The following is a 19708-nucleotide window of genomic DNA, read 5'->3' as shown; positions in this document are numbered from 1 at the left end:
AGATTTTTCTATAGCATCTGGGTTGCCAGGATTTAAATGTCTCTTAGCAACAGCTATTTCAGCTGCAATATTTGAAGTTCTTTTGTCTGTAATATCTGGCTAGGAACAATAGGGGCTTTATATGACGATTTACTTGGTCTATCATTTTTTGTTCCCTTTTCCTCCATGTCAATCATCTGCCCACAAACATTCTCTGGAGCAGCACTTCTAGAAAAAGAAATCAGTAATTTTTCATTGGTTTTTGCGACTTGACGTATACATTGGATGCACATTTTGGAAACAGAACATAGAGTAGTCCTTTCTGTTTGTAACCAACAGGAGGAAGATCTGATGTTTCAAGGCTTTCTATTGATCTGAAGATCTCAGCCAGGCTAAAAATTAAATAATTTTTTTAATAAGAATGTATTAATTTACACGCCACCTGAAACTCAACAACTCAAACAAAGAAATGAAACTTTAAAAAAAAATAAAGAAAAAAATACGGTAAGAGCAAATATGTGAGGGATCCATTTCTTCGTTTTTTCATGACAACTTTAACAGAGATGTAGAAAGCAAAAAAGATGATTTTGAGGGAGACACACAAACTCCATTATCAAAGAGATGAGGAAAAAAATATCTCAAGACCACAATACTGTGTTTCCCCGAAAATAAGACCCCGTCTTATTTATTTATTTATTTTGAACCCTGAAATAAGAGCTTGGCCTTATTTTCGGGGAGGTCTTATTATTTTGGAGCGCGTGGAGCAAGACGGGGCTCCTCTTGCTGTCTTACCTGATTTCCAGCTCTGTCTCCCTAACCCTAATCCAGCGGTTCTCAACCTGTGGGTCGTGACCCCATTGGGGGTCGAATGACGATTTGCCAGGGGTCATCTAAGACCATCGGAAATATGGGAAGTATACTTGCGAGTCAAAGAATCGCGCTCCAATGGTTGACTCCACAAGCCAGCTGCAGGCTCTTCAAATCGCTAGCCGAATTCGGCTTCAGGCGTGATGAATTAAAAAAGAGAGAAATCTTTGCTCTGATGTCTCCCTCTCAAGCCAGCTGCAATCACTCCCAATCGCTAGCCTAATCTGGCTTCAGGTGCGATAAACTTAATAGGGGAGGAGTCTCCGCTTTAATGCCTCCGTCCTCAAGGCAATCGCAAGCAGTTCAGATCACTAGCCAATAAGGCTTCAAGCGCAATAAATTCAAAAAAACAGTTTGCCGTTTTTTTCCCCCTTCTGCGGTTGGGGTCGCCACATCATGGGGAATTGTATTAAAGGGGTCGCAGCACTATAAAGGTTGAGAACCACTGCCCTAACCAGAGGAAATGGCCGGGACTGGCTGCGCATGTGTTTAAATATTTTTGGGGAGGGGTTATTTTCGGGGGAAAGGCTTATTTTCAGGTGAGGGTTTATTTTCCGGGGAGGTCTTATTTTGGGGGAGGTCTTATTTTCAGGGAAACATGGTAGATAGATAATATTCAGCAGAGACCCAGACAGACATCTGAGTCACAGGAGTCTAAGAAAGGAGAGTGATCAATTAGACTATAATAACAGGCTAAAATACTGTTGTTATAATCAATTTCAATAGAAAATAGTTTTAGCCTTTCTCTTTATTGATTTCCTGACCTGGTCTACCAGCTTACAGCACTGGAATATCTCTTATATAGAAAGGCTGCCCTATTAGAGAAAAGTGAAATAGGTTTCCAAATTAAAAGAATACAAATAATTAGAACAGTTGTACTGTTTGAAAAGTTTAAGCTCTCATCAAAGTGTCCAGAATTTATAAGAAAAGTAAGTAATTTGTAGAATTTAATTTAATGGATTGCAGGATGCTGCAACCAGTTGCCATCGCAACTACGTAACTGCAGGAATGATGCTATATGGCCCTAAAGTGCAAGGAAAAGCCATAAATCATTTTTTCTGTGGTTGTCCTAACTTGAGGACTACTTGTATCTGTAATGATTTTGGAGAAGGCAACTAAGTAAAAAAAAAAAAGCAGTTATTCCCAAAACATGACCTGTGATTGACTTGATACTAATTCAAGAGATTGACTCTAGCTAGGGAAACAGCTGATAAGGTTCCAAATTCAACAACCAAATACCAGTTCAGGTGTCAAAATGGCATTTTCACTTTTTTAAAAAGCAGGAGTGTTCACAGGAGGTTCAAAGAGTCAAGACAAGTGATGTGGTGACTTATTGGCCAAGTACCTGGAGGTTATAAGGTTTGGATGGGGAGGAACCAGCTTGAATTCTGTTGGAATGTACCGGTATTTCTATGCAACAACTACAGTAGTATTCAGCCAGCAGATGACAGTGTTTAAAAGCTTGGCTCTTTTGTTCTAAGGAAAGTTTCCTGATTCCTGTTACAATTAAACAGTTGAGCAGTAAAGCACATGGTGACTGTACCCTTTGTTTGCTATATATAAACAGAATTTCTAACAGATTCGATCCTGGCAAGATGGACTGGCTTGGAGTTTTGCCCCCTCCCCAGGTCCAGATGATTCCTTCTTTTGGACTCTAGGTGGAGAAGGACTTCCCCAGACTGAGTTGGTGCTCAGTTTGGGGATCTTCCAGAGTCAGGTCTGCTCAAGACGTAGGGGGCTGCACTGGCTAGAGGGGATCCTTTGTACAGATTCATCTGGTGTGTCAATTGTGCCCCTTTCCTGGACTGGGAGGCCTTGCTCACTGTCACTCGTGCCTTGGACAAATGTGGGAATAACTGCAATTTGCATGGGGCTGCCTTTGAAGACCACTTGGTACCTTTAATTGATCCATAATGCAGCAATGTGCCAGTAATGGGGGGCCGGCATAGGCTTGGATCTGCTGTTTCAGAGTGTGGGAAGCCCCCTCCTAGAGAATGAAGTATTTTGGGTAATATTAAGAGGCAGAATATTATATTTCCCCAAAGGAGAAATGGAGAAACATGTTCTTAGAAGCAGAAAACAGTCCCCAGTCTTCTTCATAGTCTATTTTGTGCTCATTAAGAAATCCTGGGCCAGCCTAGTCACAAACAAAAGACCATCTCCTCCACCCAAATTCTAAGAACAGAACATGACCTTTTAGAACATGACTCACCACCATTAGAATAGCAAAAGACACAGAGCTCACTACATCGCACAACCCCTAGGGCTGTGATGGCGAAGCTATAGCACATGTGCCACAGGTGGCACACGGAGCCCTCTCTGCGGGCACACAAACCATTGCCCAGCTCAGCCCCACTGCACATGCACGCACGCTTCCCAGCGGCCAGCTGATTTTTGGGTCTGCCCTGCAAGCGGGAGACACATGGGGGGACCTACCTTTCTCCTCACTTTCTGTTGCCTGTGCCTTCCCAGATCTCCAGAGATTCCCCTCCCAGTGCTGCTTTGGAAGGTGAGGTTTCCCCCCCCCGACAGCCATTTTGGAGGCTTCCCCCCCCACAACCGTTTTGGAGGCTTCCCCCCACCCAGCCATTTTGGGATGCAAAGATTTCCTCTCCAATGTTGTTTTGGGATGTGAGGTCAAAAGGGGGGGTCGCGTGCACATGCGCGGGGTGAGGAGGGTCGTGTGCACATGGGGGGGTTGCATGCGCAAGTGAGGGTTGCACGCATATGCAGGGGGGCGGGGCATGTGGGAGTGGCATTGCATTATGGGTGTGGGCATGTGCGAGCATACGATAGAGTGCACGCACCCGAGGGAAAAAGGTTAGCCATCACTGCCCTAGGGGCACTTCAAACATTGCACAACCCCCAGCATCACAGAAACCTAGAAAGATCCAACCATCTATTCAGCCGATTGGTCAGCTGCCCCAGAACCTCATGCTGTTGGCGGTTCTGCTTCATCAATAAGCTTTCTTTCCATTCAGCCTCCATTTTATTTTCAGCGCCTTTCTCCCACCTTGGAACTGAACCAGGTGGATTTTACTTCCTACAAGAGGAAGTGTGAATCCTTTGAGACCAGACCCAAACGAGAACTTTGATATAGAAACAAAAACTCAATCTTACTCGGAGCCTATTTCTTTCCCTTTAGTTAGACTTTAAACATCTTCAGACATTGGGACACGACATCGATCACATAGTCAGCATGGCACAGAATGATGATGTATAATTAAGAATTGCTACTGAGGAAGGCATACAAACCACTAAAGCTCAGCCCAGATCACACCTCTGTTGTGTGAACTACACTAGCTTCCTGTTTCTCTGCAGGTGCAATTCAAGGTGTAAATCATAACCTTTAAAGGCAGAGGGCTAGACTATCTGCAGGACATCCTTTCCCTAAGGATATTGACTCATCTTACAAGGTCAAATAGGGTGGGCACACTCCTAGTCTCTTATCCTAAATCAGAGGGTGTCAAACTCGAGGCCCACGGGCCAGATACAACCAGGGGTGAAATCCAGCAGGTTCTGACAGGTTCTGGAGAACCGGTAGTGGGAAATTTTGAGTAGTTTGGAGAACCGGTAGCGGAAATTTTGAGAACCGGTAAATACCAGCTCTGGCTCACCCCAGAGTGGGGAGGGAATGGGGATTTTGCAGTATCCTTCCCGTGCTATGCCCACCAAGCCACGCCCACCAAGACACACCATGCCCACAGAACCAGCAGAAACCAAATTTGAATTTCACTACTGGATACGGCCAATGGGGTGCTTAGATCTGGCCCATGGGGCTGCCCTGGAAACAGTGAAGGACTGGCCCATGGTGCCTCTGGCAGCGAAAATGGGCTCCCGAGCTCCATTTTTTGCTGCGACAGCCTCCTGCAACCCTCTGCCAGTGAAAATGGAGCTTCTTTTCAATGGCCGAGGGTTGCCAGAGGCCATTACAGCCCAAAATGGAGTTCAGGAGCCCGTTTTCGCTGGCAGAGAGCTCTGCCACCACAGTTGCTGACAGGAGTTTTGTTGAGCTGACCACGCCCACCCTGGCCACACCCACCCACCCCCATCCAAGATCAAACACAACCCTGATGCAGCCCTCAATGAAATCAAGTTTGACACCCCTGCCCTAAATATTGTCATCTGATGGGAGCTAGGAAGCGTGCCTTTTCCAAGGCAGCCCCTGCGCGATGAAACACCTTGCCCCTTGAAGTTTAGTAGATCTCCACCATTTTCACCTTCCTTAAGGCTTTAAAGACCTGACTTTTCCCTCAAGTGTTCCTTCAGGTGAAATATTAGAGAACGGCATGTTAGCATGCGTTGCTGCCAGGTCTTTGTTTCTTTTTCATGTTTTTTATATAATTTTAAATTTATTTATTTATTTTTTTTATTTACATTTATATCCCGCCCTTCTCCGAAGACTCAGGGCGGCTTACAGTGTATAAGGCAATAGTCTCATTCTATTTGTATATTTACAAAGTCAACTTATTGCCCCCCCAACAATCTGGGTCCTCATTTTACCTACCTTATAAAGGATGGAAGGCTGAGTCAACCTCCGGCCGGGCTTAAACCTGCAGTAATTGCAGGCTATTGTGTTCTAATAACAGGCTCCTTACAGCCTGAGCTATTCCGGCTCTTTTTTATATAATTTGTATATAATTCTAAATGTCTTTTAATTTTTGACTGGGAGCCAGCCAGAGCTGGTTGTAAGACGGGCGGCTATATAAATGTTTTAAATAATTTTTTTTTAAAAAATAGCCACTACAACTACACAATGAAAAGCACTGCCCAGAAAAATGTGCATTTTTATCATATATTTTTTTGCCCATGCAGGCAAATGTGGACATGGCAGGAAACATGATGCCACCAAAGACCCGTCCTCTCCTGGGGGCAGCCATAAAGAGACAACTGACCACCTACTCTCCTCTCATTCCTATTTGCACAAGGAAGCTGCAGAAATGGCCACTGAAACCACAAAGACATTTTTTGTACGAGATGGTAAGCCAGAATCCCTGTGTCAGGGTTCCAAGTAACACCCCCAATGAAAGAAAACTCCAAGACCAGAGGTTCCTCAAAGTTCCATTTTATTAGAAATGTCATACTGGCACATCTGGGAAAACCCGAATCTGAAAGCTTCCAGGTTTTCCCCACCCAGAGGAAAGTCCAAAACACCTTCCCCTGCACCAGGAGTGAAATCTACTTACCTTCCTTACCGGTTCAGAAGTGCGCATGGCGCATGCACATGCTTGCTTTGCTCACGCATGCATCACATGTGCACAGAGACCTTCTGCGCATGCGCAAAACCTTCTGCACATGCGCAGAAACACACAAAGTTTTTTACAAAGTAAAAAACACATTACTTCCTGGCTAAAACCAGGAAGTAATGACACCCGGGCAGGTGGGCGGAGCTTTGCTCTGCCATTGCTATCAGATCACCGAACCACTGGCCATGATCGCTACTGGATTGCGAGATCCAGTCAGAACCGGGAGCATTTCACCCCTGCCCTGCACCCACATGTTCATCACATGGTCCAATGCCACCAAAGACCCGTCCTCTCCTGGGGGCAGCCATAAAGAGACAACTGACCACCTACTCTCCTCTCATTCCTATTTGCACAAGGAAGCTGCAGAAATGGCCACTGAAACCACAAAGACATTTTTTGTACGAGATGGTAAGCCAGAATCCCTGTGTCAGGGTTCCAAGTAACACCCCCAATGAAAGAAAACTCCAAGACCAGAGGTTCCTCAAAGTTCCATTTTATTAGAAATGTCATACTGGCACATCTGGGAAAACCCGAATCTGAAAGCTTCCAGGTTTTCCCCACCCAGAGGAAAGTCCAAAACACCTTCCCCTGCACCAGGAGTGAAATCTACTTACCTTCCTTACCGGTTCAGAAGTGCGCATGGCGCATGCACATGCTTGCTTTGCTCACGCATGCATCACATGTGCACAGAGACCTTCTGCGCATGCGCAAAACCTTCTGCACATGCGCAGAAACACACAAAGTTTTTTACAAAGTAAAAAACACATTACTTCCTGGCTAAAACCAGGAAGTAATGACACCCGGGCAGGTGGGCGGAGCTTTGCTCTGCCATTGCTATCAGATCACCGAACCACTGGCCATGATCGCTACTGGATTGCGAGATCCAGTCAGAACCGGGAGCATTTCACCCCTGCCCTGCACCCACATGTTCATCACATGGTCCAATCCAGGGATGCTGTTCAGCAGGTTCTGACAGGTTCTGGAGAACCGGTAGCGGATATTTTGAGTAGTTCGGAGAACCGGCAAATACCACCTCTGGCTGGCCCCAGAGTGGGGTGGGAATGGAGATTTTGCAATATCCTTCCCCCAGGAGTGGGGTGGGAATGGAGATTTTGCAGTATCCTTCCCCTGCCACGCCCACCAAGCCATGCCCAGCAAGCTACACCCACCAAGCCACACCACGCCCACCAAGCCATGCCCACAGAACCAGTAGCAAAAAAAAAATGAATTCTACCACAAGTCCAATCAATGCACCATCCCAACTAGAGGTGCCTCCCAGTCACACCACTCCAGGTACAGGCTGAATGTCCTTGACTCTCTGAGAAATGAAAGTTATTATGGCTAGATATCCCTGTGACTCCATGCAATCCCCCCTTCCAGTTTCTCACAGCACTAAATGTGGCAGCCCTGAAGAAAAAGATGGTCTCCAGGGCTGACACCATGGTCAACTGATGAAACATCCTGACGAAAGGCCTTGCTACCAATGGCATCTCTAGTTATTGAACAAAACTACCAGGGGTGGGTTCCACTTACCTTCACTACTAATGGGAGCGCGCGCTCATGAATGCGCAGAAGCTTCCAGGCGGGTGGGCGGAGCCTCCGGCCACCATTACTACCGGTTCTCAAGATCCGGACTGAACCAGTAGCAATGCACTACTGAAAACTACAGCAAGTCAATGGAAAATGGATTTGAGGATCTTTAAAAATAAAGAGATTTTAGAAAAAATGGAAAGGGAATTAAAAGAAATATGGACTATAAATGAAGAGGGAGATAGTAATATAGGTGTAATATTGAAAGCAGTAGTGAGAGGTTTGGGGATAAAATATTCGTATAATATAAAAAACAAAAAGAGAAACATTTAAAACGGTTGGAGGAGGAAACCAGAGAATTAGAGAGTAAATATATAGAAAGTAGAGAGAATAGGATTATGCTAGAACTATCAACTAAAAGAAAAGAGTTGCAAAATATTTATTTTATTTTATTTATTTATTTATTTTGTCATAACAGTATATATAAGCATAAGCACAAAAATAACTATACAATATACAAGCATATAAATGAGCATAAGTATGTAATAACTATATTAATTGGATATAATGAAAGGAATCAATAGGACAGAAACGGTAGGCACATTTTGTGCTCTTATGCACATCCCAGGAATGGGGTGAGGTCAATAGTAGAGAGTTTTTGGTTAAAGCTTTGGGGATTTTGAGAAGAGACCACAGAATCAGGTAGTGTGTTCCAAGTATTAATCACTCTGTTACAGAAGTCATATTTTCTGCAATCAAGATTGAAACGGTTAAATTGAGTTTAAATCTATTGTTAGCTCTTGTATTGTTATGATTGAAGCTGAAGTAGTCTTCAACAGGAAGGACATTGCAATAGATGATTCTATGAGTTAAACACAGGTCTTGTCGAAGGCGGCATAGTTCTAAGTTTTCTAAACCCAAGATTTCAAGTCTGGTGGCATAAGGTATTTTGTTGTATTCAGAGGAGTGGAAAATTCTTCTTGTAAAATATTTCTGGACACGTTCAATTGTATTGATGTCTGAAATGTGGTATGGGTTCCAGACAGGCAAGTTTTATTTAAGAATTGGTCTAGCAAATGTTTTATAAGCTTTGGTTAGTAATGTAGTGTTTCTGGAGAAGAAGCTTCGTAAGATTAGGTTTGAACAGGTTCAAAGAAATCTAATTTACCTAAATAGGGAATTTTATGAAAATAATAATACAAATTCTAGAATGCACTTTTCTAAAACAAGTTTTCTTTTCTTTGGTAAACTTCTGGAGGAGCCCCTTTAAAGAAGAAATATGTATTTCATTTTTTGCAGAAGCTGTTAAGAGGAATGCTAGAGCCACTCAGAGAACTCATGATAATGTCTATGAAGGATTAGCATCCTTTTCTGGTGGCTACTACCTCAACACGAAGAAAAACCAACTTTCTAAGGCCCTTGGCGTAGTGGAGCTGTCCATGAATGCCGCTCCTGTTAAAATAGCCCATAATCGTGTGGATGGATCTCGGTTTTCCTTCCTCGTGGATGAAACTCTCTCCGAAATATCAATCTCAGTCAAGACTTTGAGGCATGAGAGATTCAACTTTAATATCTGGCAACCTTCAGGTAATTGAACTGAGTAAAAAAATGGATGGAAACTGATCAAGGAGAGATTCAACCTAGAAATAAAAATAAATAGACAGTGAGAGCAATCAACCCATGGAACAGCTTTGCCTTCAGAAATTGTGGGAGCTTCACCACTGGAAGCTTTCAAGAAGAGACCGGACTGCGATCTGTTAGAAATGGCATAGGGCAGGGGTGTCAAACTCAAGGTCTGGGGCCCAGATCCAGTCCACGGGTTGCTTAGATTTGGCCCACAGGGCCGACCTGGAAACATCGAAGGACCAGCCCATGGTACCAGCAAAAATGGAATTCGGGAGGGCCTCCCAAGCTCCATTTTCATTGGCAGAGAGTGGCAGGAGGCGGTCACATCCAAAAATGGAGCTCGGGAGCCCGCTTTTGCTTGCAGAGCACTCGGGCCATCACAGGCACCCCCAACACGAGTGACGTCAAACTGGCCACACCCAACCTGGCCCCCCAAGGTCAAACACAATTCTGATACAGCCCTCAATGAAATTGAGTTTGACACTAGCAAAGATGGGTTTCAGCAGGTTCTGACCAGTTGTGGAGAACCAAAAACGGAAATTTTGAGTAGTTCGGAGAACCGGTAGTAAAAATTCTGACTGGCCCCGCCCCCATCTATTCTTTGCCTCCCGAGTCCCAGCTGATTGGGAGGAAATGGGGATTTTTGCAGTAACCTTCCCCTGGAATGCAGTGGGAATGGAGATTTCACAGTATCCTTCCCCTGCCACGCCCACAAACCATGCCCACCAAGCCATGCCACACCCACCAAGCCACGCCCACAGAACCTGTAGTAAAAAAAATTTGAAACCCACCACTGACCCCTGGTGTAGGGTCTCCTCTTTGGGCAGTGGTTTGGGCTAGATCAGGGGTCTCCAACCTTGGCAACTTTAAATCTGGTGGACTTCAACTCTGGGGGATTCTGGGAGTTGAAGTCCACCAGGCTTAAACTTGCCAAGGTTGGAGACCCCTGGACTAGATGACCTGCAAGTCTCTTTCAACTCTGCTGATCTGTTATTGAGTATACAAAACGTCAAAAAAAGGTTGCAACTATGCAAGCAAACACTTTCCCTTGTCTGACGCAGGACACATGTAAAAAAAAAAAAGGTGGGGGCATCAGTTGCACAATCGTGGATGTCCGGAATTGGAGGAAGCCATAATGCCAGCCATTTTAGCCTCTGCAGGCAGTCTTGGACTTAAAAAGAGTTCATTTAGTAACCATTCAAAGTTATAATGTGTTCTGTCATCCTTTTGCCTCCGTCTGAGTGATGTCTTAATTAGCCGGCACTATCAGCTCTGGCAGCAGAATAGCGAGCATCTGTCAAGTGTCTCTGTTATCTCCCTCAACGCTGATGAGTCACCCAGGAACAAACTTCAGCTCTTAGTTAATCAGTTGATTTGCCTGCTACGAAGAGACACAGCAGTTCTTGCTGCCTTTATATCCTGTGGGGTGTGGCTCCATGACTCAGCACTTCCTAGGCCTGCCCCACCCCTGCTTCTGTTGTTCCCTCCTCTCCTGCCTACGAAACCTAGGGCTCAACCAAGCCTGATTGCCATCAGCTGGGTCTGAAGGCATGGCATGGGGAGGGAAAGAGTCAGGGGACGGAGGCCTCGTTATCTCTTCCACCTGGCCTACCTCTGGCTCCTGGAGCTGAGCCAGGGAAGCCGGTGCTCCCGAAGTAAGTCCTGACGGCCCTTCCCCCTCACTTTTCAAGTCACTTTCTGGCAGGAGGCCCCGGCTCCAAGTCACTTTCTGGCAGGAGGGCGCAGACACAACACAATGTCACTGAAAAAGGCGACTTAGGACCATTTTTCACACTTAGGACCATAGCAGCATCCCCATGGTCACATGATCAAAATTCAGACGCTTGGCAACTGACTCGTATTTATGACGGTCACAGTGCCCAGGGGGTCACGCGATCCTCTTTTTGCGACCTCCTGACAAGCAAAATCAACAGGGAAACCAGTTTCCCTTAACACCCGTGTGACTAATTGACCAACTGCAGGGATTCACTTAACAACGGCGGCAAGAAAAGTCGTAAAACGGGGCAAAAAGCTCACTCAACAGATGTCTCACTTAGCAACAGAAAATGTGGGCTCAGTTGTGGTCGTAAGTTGAGGACCACCTGTAATGCCATTCATTCCTTTTTGTGATGTTCCACGATAGGTGACTCATTCAGAATACCTCGTATGATGATTGACACAAGGAATCAGAAGGTCGTGAAGGTATCTCCTCTCCCTCAGCCAGGTCGGTGGACTGTATCTATGACTCCAAGGGGCTCTTATGAGGTGGAGATTAGAGGCAAGAGCTTGCTTGATTTTACTTACCGGATAATGCAGAAGCAGAACGGCTACATGCTTCCCATTCAAGGACAGCCTGTGAAAGGTAATTCTTCTAGAGCAGTGATGGCAAACCTTTTTGCCGTCACATGCCAAAAGCGGGCGGAGCAGGGAGGACCACACACACGCATGCTCATACCCATAATTCAATGCCCCCCTGCCACCCGCTCCCCTACGCATGCGCATACGACACACACACACACATCCCTGTGGCCCGTTTTGGGCCTAGCAGGACTTCCTGAAGCCTCCAGAGGCCGGAAACGGCCCATTTCCTGACTTCTGGTGGGCCCGGTAGGCCCATTTATCACCCTCCCCAGGCTCCAGAGCCTTTCTTGGAGCCTGGGGAGGGCAAAAACGGCCTCCACCACCGCCACGGAGGCCCTCTGGAGGCCAAAAATGCCCTCCCAGAATCTTCACGCGAGCCCTGTACTTACCTGGCATCCAAAATGGACCGCGTGGAGACTCCTGGGAGGGGAGCGGCAGCTGAAAACCAGCTGGCCAGCGAGCGCATGCGCACTGGAGCTGAGCTAAGACAACAGCTCGCACGCCCGCAGATATGGCTCCATGTGCCACCTGTGGCACGTGTGCCATGGGTTCGCCATCACGGTTCTAGAGTGTCCTGTTGCAACTCTGAGGTCAAATCCTCCATTACCAACATCCATGCTAAAAAAAAAAAAAGTCAGGCAAAAGTTTTAGGTGCTAAGAGAAATCCACTTCAGAAGAAAAAAAACCATAGAGATTCTCAGTCATCCAGGTCATGGCTGTACCAAAGGTCTTTTTTTTTTTCAGGAGGCAATTGGACTTTCTTGTTTTTTCTTTTGAAGTCGTTTCGCTTCTCATCCAAGAAGCTTCTTCAGCTCTGACTGGATGGTGGGGAATAGAAGGATGAGAAGCGAAACGTCTAGATGACCTGGATGACTGAGAATCTCTATAGATCTTTAGTTGTCCAATTTGAGATGAACACCTTTGAATGGTGTGGGAGTAGGAATGGATTTCCAGAGAAAAAAAATTGCAGTCCACAGGAACCAGGAGCACTACTTGGGTGACCCTGAGGACACAGATAAACCTCCAAATGCTTCAAGACCCTCTAAAAGGATTCAGATGACCAGCTGTCTGGAAGGAATATAAATCCTTCCGTTCCCCACCATCCAGCCAGAGCTGAAGAAGCTTCTTGGCTGAGAAGCAAACCGTCTTCAAAGAAAAAAGAAAATCCAGATACCTCTTGAAAAAAGCACCTTTGAGACATTTCAGAAGAAAAGAGTATTGAGGAAGAGACAGGATTCTCTGCTAACTTTGGTCCCAAAGGTGCTTTTTTCAAGAGGCAACTATATTTTCTTGTTTTTCTTTGAAGATGTTTCTCTTCTCATCCAAGAAGCTTCTTTAGCTTTGACTGGACCAGAGGTGGATTTCAGCAGGTTCTGACCAGTTCTGGAGAACTGGTAAGCAGAAATTTTAGTAGTTCGGAAATTCTGACTGGCCCCACCCCCATCTATTCTCTGCCTCCCAAGTCCCAGCTGATCAGGAGGAAATGGGGCTTTTGCAGCAATCTTCCCCTGGATTGAGGAGGGAATGGAGATTTTACAGTATCCTTCCCCTGCCACACCTACCAAGCCACGCCCACCAAGCCACGCCCACAGAACCGGTAGTAAAAAATTTGAAACCCACCACTGGACTGGATGGTGGGGAAGTCAGTCAGCTGGTCGTAATTGCAAGGAATATAAATCTGCAAGGAATATAAATCCTTCCATTCCCCACCACCCAGCAACCGCTGAAGAAGCTTCTCGGATGAGAAGCAAAACATCTTCAAAGATAAACCAGAAAGTCCAGTTGCCTCTTGAAAAAAAGCACCTTTGGGACAACCATGATGACTGAGAATCTCCACAGACCCTCTGCTAACTTTCTACGTCTTTCCCAGGGTCAAACTACACCATCTCCATAAAGATGCTGGGAGAATGCAGAGGTACCCAGGTGCAACGTCTGGTCATTTCTGATGGACTAGGAGGTCCTATTCACTCCATCATTTTGAACCAAACTTCTGATGCTCTTGGCAATATCTTGGCCTTTGCTCCGATTCATCTGGATTCATTGGTATGAACCACAGTTATTTCTTCATCTTCTGATTTGACTCCGTGTTGGATGACCGGTTAGAACTTCCATGGTAAATCGTAAGGAGAATGTTCTGTCTAATATCTAGCCTATATTAATCCATATACCTCAATTTACGATCACAATGGAGCCCAAAATTTCTGTTGCAAACGAGAGATTTGTCCAGTGAGTCTTGCCTTGTTTTACAACTTTTCTTGACAACCATTTTTTTTTATTTACATTTATATCCCGCCCTTTTCCAAAGGCTCAGGGTGGCTTACAGTGTATAAGGCAATAGTCTCATTCTAATTGTATATTTACAAAGTCAACTTATTGCCCCCCCAACAATCTGGTCCTCATTTTACCTACCTTATAAAGGATGGAAGGCTGAGTCAACCTTGGGCCGGGCTTGAACCTGCAGTAATTGCAGGCTACTGTGTTCTAATAACAGGCTCCTTACAGCCTGAGCTATCCACGGCCCTTAACTATTGTTAAGCTAGTAACATGGTTGTTAAATGAATCGGACTTCGTTTGTCAGAAAGTGATCACGGGACCCTGTGACACTTCAACCATCATGTGTGAGTCAGAACTGGGTTTCAGCAGGTTCTGACCAGTTCTGGAGAACCGGTAGCGGAAATTTTTTATTTTTTTTTTTGCAAAAATTTTTTATTTTTCCATAATAATTCCCACAATTTGACCAGTGTACAATACAATCACTTATCCAACAATCAGTCCTATACTCAAATTATACTCAGTCAGGGCTGCTCGACTGCCACTCCCCCCTTTAATCCTTTCTTCCCTTCTCATCCTTCTTAAACTTCCCCCACCACCTTCTCCTCGCTTTCCTACTTCCCCTCCTCTTTCCCACTTCTCACTACCATCCTTTCTAACCCTCTATCTCCTTCTTCTCCTCCTCCTATCCTTTCTTCTCCCTCCCTTCTTTCCTCCCTACCCACCTACCTACCTACTTTCTTCCTTCTTTACTCCTCTTTCCTTACCCTTTCCCTTCGGGAGTGTTTGCCGAGCAGTCCCGACATTACACCATTCCAACTTGTTTAATTCTACCATTATTCCTGTACAATGGCAACCAAACAATTTATAGTCTTCCCCTTCCCACCTCCTTCCCCGAGACTTCCCAGAACAGAATACAGGGTATTGTAACTAACAAACATAATCTAAAATATAACATAAAACATATTCCATTTCACACCATCACACTATCAATTCCCTTCTTTCTTAAACTAATACATAATAATTCCTAACTTCACTCAAAAACTAATTGATATTTTTTAATCTGATACTTATTTTGAATATAATCAATCCACTTCCTCCATTCCAATATATATTTTTCTTGTGTACAGTCTTTCAAGTAGGCAGAAATTTTTGCCATTTCTGCTAAATTTGATACTTTACTAATCCATTCTCCAATTGTAGGTAAGTCTTCTTTCTTCCAATATTGTGCAATCAATAATCTTGCAGCAGTTATTAAATTCAGAATCAGTTTTGTCTCTATAACAGTGCAATCTGAGATTATTCCTAATAAAAGAACTGTGGAACAAACTTGATCTTCTTTTTCAAAATGTTCTGCATAATCCACCATATTTTTAATCCAAAAGGCTTTAACTTTTTGCAAGTCCACCATATATGATAATAGGTAGCATCCTCACAATCACATCTCCAACATTTTGCTTTCACATTTGGATACATACATGACAGTTTTTAGGATCTAAATGCCATCTATAAAACATTTTATAAAATTTTCTCTTAAATTTTGTGCTTGCGTGAATTTAACATTCCTCACCCAAATTTTTTCCCATGTTTCTAACATTATAGGTTGTTGAAAATTTTGTGCCCATTTTACCATACAATCTTTAACCAACTCCATTTCTGAATCAATTTCAACCAATACATTATATAATCTCTTTATATGCTGTTGACCTTGATCTTTTATTTGTTTTACCAGATTATCATCACTTTGCCTTATACCAATTTTCTGATCTATTTTCCATCTAGATTGCAATTGTCCATACTGGAACCATGTATAATTTCTTCCTTCATCCTCAATTTCTCCCTAGATTTCAACTGTAATTCCCCTTTTTCCATAGTCAAAAGCTCTTTGTAAGTGATAACTTCCATTTTTTGTAATATATTTATATTCTCTATCATATGTCTGGGGATGGTCCATATTGGTATCTTTCCATCTAACTTATATTGATATTTTTTCCAAATCCTCAACAACGCACTTCTGACCATATTATTCTTAAATGTCTTATCAATTTTCTTGTCATATATTACATATGCGCCATCCATATAACAAACCATAACCTTCTATATTCAAAATCCTTTCCTCTGTTAAATTAATCCAATCAGAAATTAAAGTTAAAACAACTGCATCATAGTACAATTTCAAATTAGGCATTTTAAACCCCTCTTTCCCTAACGTCTTGCATTATTTTTAACTTTATCCTCGGTTTTTACCCTTCCATACAAATTTATTAATCCTTTTGCCATTCTTGTAAATTTGCATCTTTCTTCAAAATTGGAATCATTTGAAACAAAAATAAAAATCTAGGCAAAACATTCATTTTTATAGCTGCCACTCTTCCCAACAATGATAATTGTAACTTCTTCCATTTCTCCATTTCTTTAATTACTTTTCCCCACAATACCTCATAATTGTTTTTATATAATTTTACATTCGATGCTGTAATGTATACTCCTAAGTATTTAACCTTTTTAACTACTTCATATCCAGTTATTCTTTCTAATTCTTCCTCTGATGTGTATTCATATTTTTAATTATCATTTTGTCTTCTGTTGATTCACTTTAAACCCAGATACCTTACTATACTGATCAATTGTCTCCATCAAATATACAGCTGAATGTATTGGTTGAGATAAAGAAACAACCAAATCATCTGCAAACGCCTTAATTTATAATCTTGATTTTTAATTCTAATTCCTTTTATTCGATCTAAACCACGTATCTTACTCAATAATATTTCCAAAGTTAGAATGAATAATAATGGTGACAAGGGACATCCTTGTCTAGTCCCTTTCTCAATCTTGAAAGATTCTGTTAATCCACCATTTACTATTATTTGAGCTGTTTGCTTTTGATATATAGCCTTAATTGCTTGAATAAAATAATCCCCAAATTGCATTTTTTCTATTACTTTAAACAAAAACTGCCAATCCAATCTATCAAAAGCTTTTTCGGCATCCAAAAAGAGGAATGCTGCTGAAACCTGGCTGTTTCCTTCCAAATATTCAAGTAAATTTACAATTTGTCTCATATTATATCTCATCTGTCTCCCCTTAATAAATCCTGATTGGTCATTATGAATTAATTGATTCATCAGTGGCATCAATCTATTCGCTAGTATCTTAGCAAATATCTTATAATCAGTATTTAAAAGCGATATTGGCCTATAATTCTCTGGTTTAACACCATCTCGATCTTCTTTAGGTATTAATGAAATAAAAGCTGTCCTCCATGAAGGAGGAGCTTCTCCTCCCCTTTGTATTCTGTTAAATAACTCCTTAAGTGGTACAATCATCTCATTTTGTAAATTTTTATAATAAGTAGTTGTCAAGCCATCTGTACCTGGTGCTTTATTCGCTTTAAGCTGCTTAATTGCAAACACTATTTCCTCTGAAGAAATTAATTGATTCAACTCTTCCCTTTGATCTACTGTAATTTCTAAAATACCGTGGTCCTGTAAATATCTATCTATATCTTTATCACTAATCACATCTCTAGAATATAACTTAGTATAATATTCTAAAAAAGCTTTTTTAATCAAATTTTGCTGATATACTTCCTTACCTCTATATTCTATTTTATCAATTATCGTCGTTTCTGTTTCTTTCTTAATAAATATGCTAACCACCTTCCAGGTTTATTAGAATTATTAAACAAATTATGTCTTACATATTGTAAATTAGTTGCCACCTGATCTGCCATTAACATATTAAATTGACCTCTTAATATATTTATTGACTCTTTTGTTTTACTATCTCCTGGATTGCCTACCAATAACTGCTCCTTCCTTTTAATTTCCTCTTCTAGTTCTTTTCGCCTTTTGTGCAGTCTATTTCTATATTTATTATTCATCTCTAATAAAATTCCCCTCATATATGCTTTACTGGTGTCCCAAACTATCTCTATAGGTGTCCCTTTATCCATGTTCAAAGAAAAAAATTCCTTCATTAGAGTTTTACATTCATTTACATTTTGTTCATATTTAAACAAATTCTCATTCATCCTCCACGACCTCCTGGCCTCTTTTTCCCGATCTAACTCAATCCATACCGGGCTATGATCAGACAAGGTTCTAGAACAAATTTTTGTCTTCTTCACTCTGAAAAACAAATCATTAGTAATTAAAATGAAATCAATCCTAGAAAAAGATTGATGTCTGTCAGAAAAAAATGTAAAATCTCTCTCTTTTTCATTGCGTTCTCGCCATACATCTCTCAATTCTAAATCTTCCATCAAATCAAAGAATGCCTTTGGCAGTTTTACACGATTGGAAATATTTCTAAGCGGTAGCGGAAATTTTGAGTAGTTCGGAGAATCGGTAGTAAAAATTCTGACTGGCCCCGCCCCCATCTATTCTCTGCCTCCGGAGTCACAGCTGATCGGGAAGAAATGGGGATTTTGCAGCTACCTTCTCCTAGATTGGGGAGGGAATGGAGATTTTACAATATCCTTCCCCTGCCAAGCCCACCAAGCCAGGCCCACCAAGCCATGCCACGCCTAGCAAGCCATGCCCACAGAACTGGTAGTAAAAAAATTTGAAACCCACCACTGGTGTGAGTGTGAGTCAGTTATCAAGCATCGGAATTTGGATTATGTGACCAAGGGCATGCTAAGAGCTGAGGTGGCACAGTGGTTAGAGTGCAGCACTGCAGGCTACTTCAGCTGACTGCTAGCTGCAGTTCAGCAGTTCAAATCTCACCAGGCTCAAGGTTGACTCAGCCTTCCCTCCTTCCGAGGTCGGCAAAATGAGAACCCAGATTGTTGGGGACAATATGCTGACTCTGTAAACCGCTTAGGGAGGGCTATAAAAGCACTATAAAGCGGTATATAAGTCTAAGTGCTATTGCTATTGCTACAATGGTTGTAAGTGTGAAAAACGGTCGTAAGTAACTTTTTTTCAGGGCCGTCGTAATTTCAAAGGGTCACTAAATGAACTTTTGTAAATCGAGGACTACCTGTAGAGTGGCTGTAGTATTATTGCTTATCCTTCGTATTCTTTATTTCCCCCTTTTATGAATATTATTATTATTATTCTCTCTGTTGCTTTGCATATACACTGAGTGCTTCTGTATCGGAGACACATTCTTTGCGTGTCTATTTATTTATTTATTTTATTTATTTTATTAGATTTTTCTACCGCCCTTCTCCCGAAGGACTCAGGGCGGTGTACAGCCAAATAGTAAAAACCCCACAATATACACATTAAAACAAAACTTTAAAACCGAGCATATAACTTAAATGGCCAAAAATTTAAAACAATTTAAAACCCTAAGATACGTAAAAACCCCAATTAAAAATTTAATAAAACTTTTTAAGCCAGTCCCGCTTGAATAAATAAATGCGTTTTCAGCTCACGGCGAAAGGTCCGTCTAAACCCACTCCGCCAAATAAGGTATTCAATTCAGTTCAAATCAAATCTGCAAATCTTCTCAGTGGGAACCATTTTGGACACCCACAGCTTGCTCCACAAATGCCAAACATAACCACTGAACCATAAAGGGAGCTTAGCGTTCACTGTCTAGTTTTATCAAGTCAGAGGAATCCTAGTTTTGAAGATCTAATTGCTCAGTCACTCAACCACTCTTCACAGCCATAGAGCAGGGAGACCTTTAGGCCTGGACTTCAAGGCCATTCCAGAATAACAGAATTTAACAGAGTTGGAAGGGACCTTGGTGGTCTTCTAGTCCAAACCCCTGCTTAGGCAGGAAACCCTATACAGGGGGTTGGACTTCTTTGCATTCTTTCTAGAGTCTGAATGTCCAAAGGTAGGGGGTAACAATATTTATTTATATCC

The 19708-nt window shown here is 42.6% G+C and overlaps 1 protein-coding gene across 1 annotated transcript in view; it reads left to right on the top strand.

Annotated features, from left to right (window-relative positions):
• Positions 1–8519: 8519 nt before the first annotated feature.
• The window catches only part of LOC131193186 (uncharacterized), a 39012-nt gene continuing 27823 nt past the window's right edge, over positions 8520–19708 (top strand). The window contains exons 1-3 of the mRNA XM_058173122.1: positions 8520–9209; positions 11392–11610; positions 13480–13652. Of these exons, the coding sequence (XP_058029105.1) occupies positions 8807–9209; positions 11392–11610; positions 13480–13652 (795 nt within the window). The 5' untranslated portion in view covers positions 8520–8806. The remainder of the gene's footprint in view (positions 9210–11391; positions 11611–13479; positions 13653–19708) is intronic.

Source organism: Ahaetulla prasina, chromosome 2, assembly GCF_028640845.1.
Source record: "Ahaetulla prasina isolate Xishuangbanna chromosome 2, ASM2864084v1, whole genome shotgun sequence".
NCBI lineage: Eukaryota > Metazoa > Chordata > Lepidosauria > Squamata > Colubridae > Ahaetulla > Ahaetulla prasina.
This window is presented reverse-complemented; position numbering and strand designations above follow the sequence as displayed.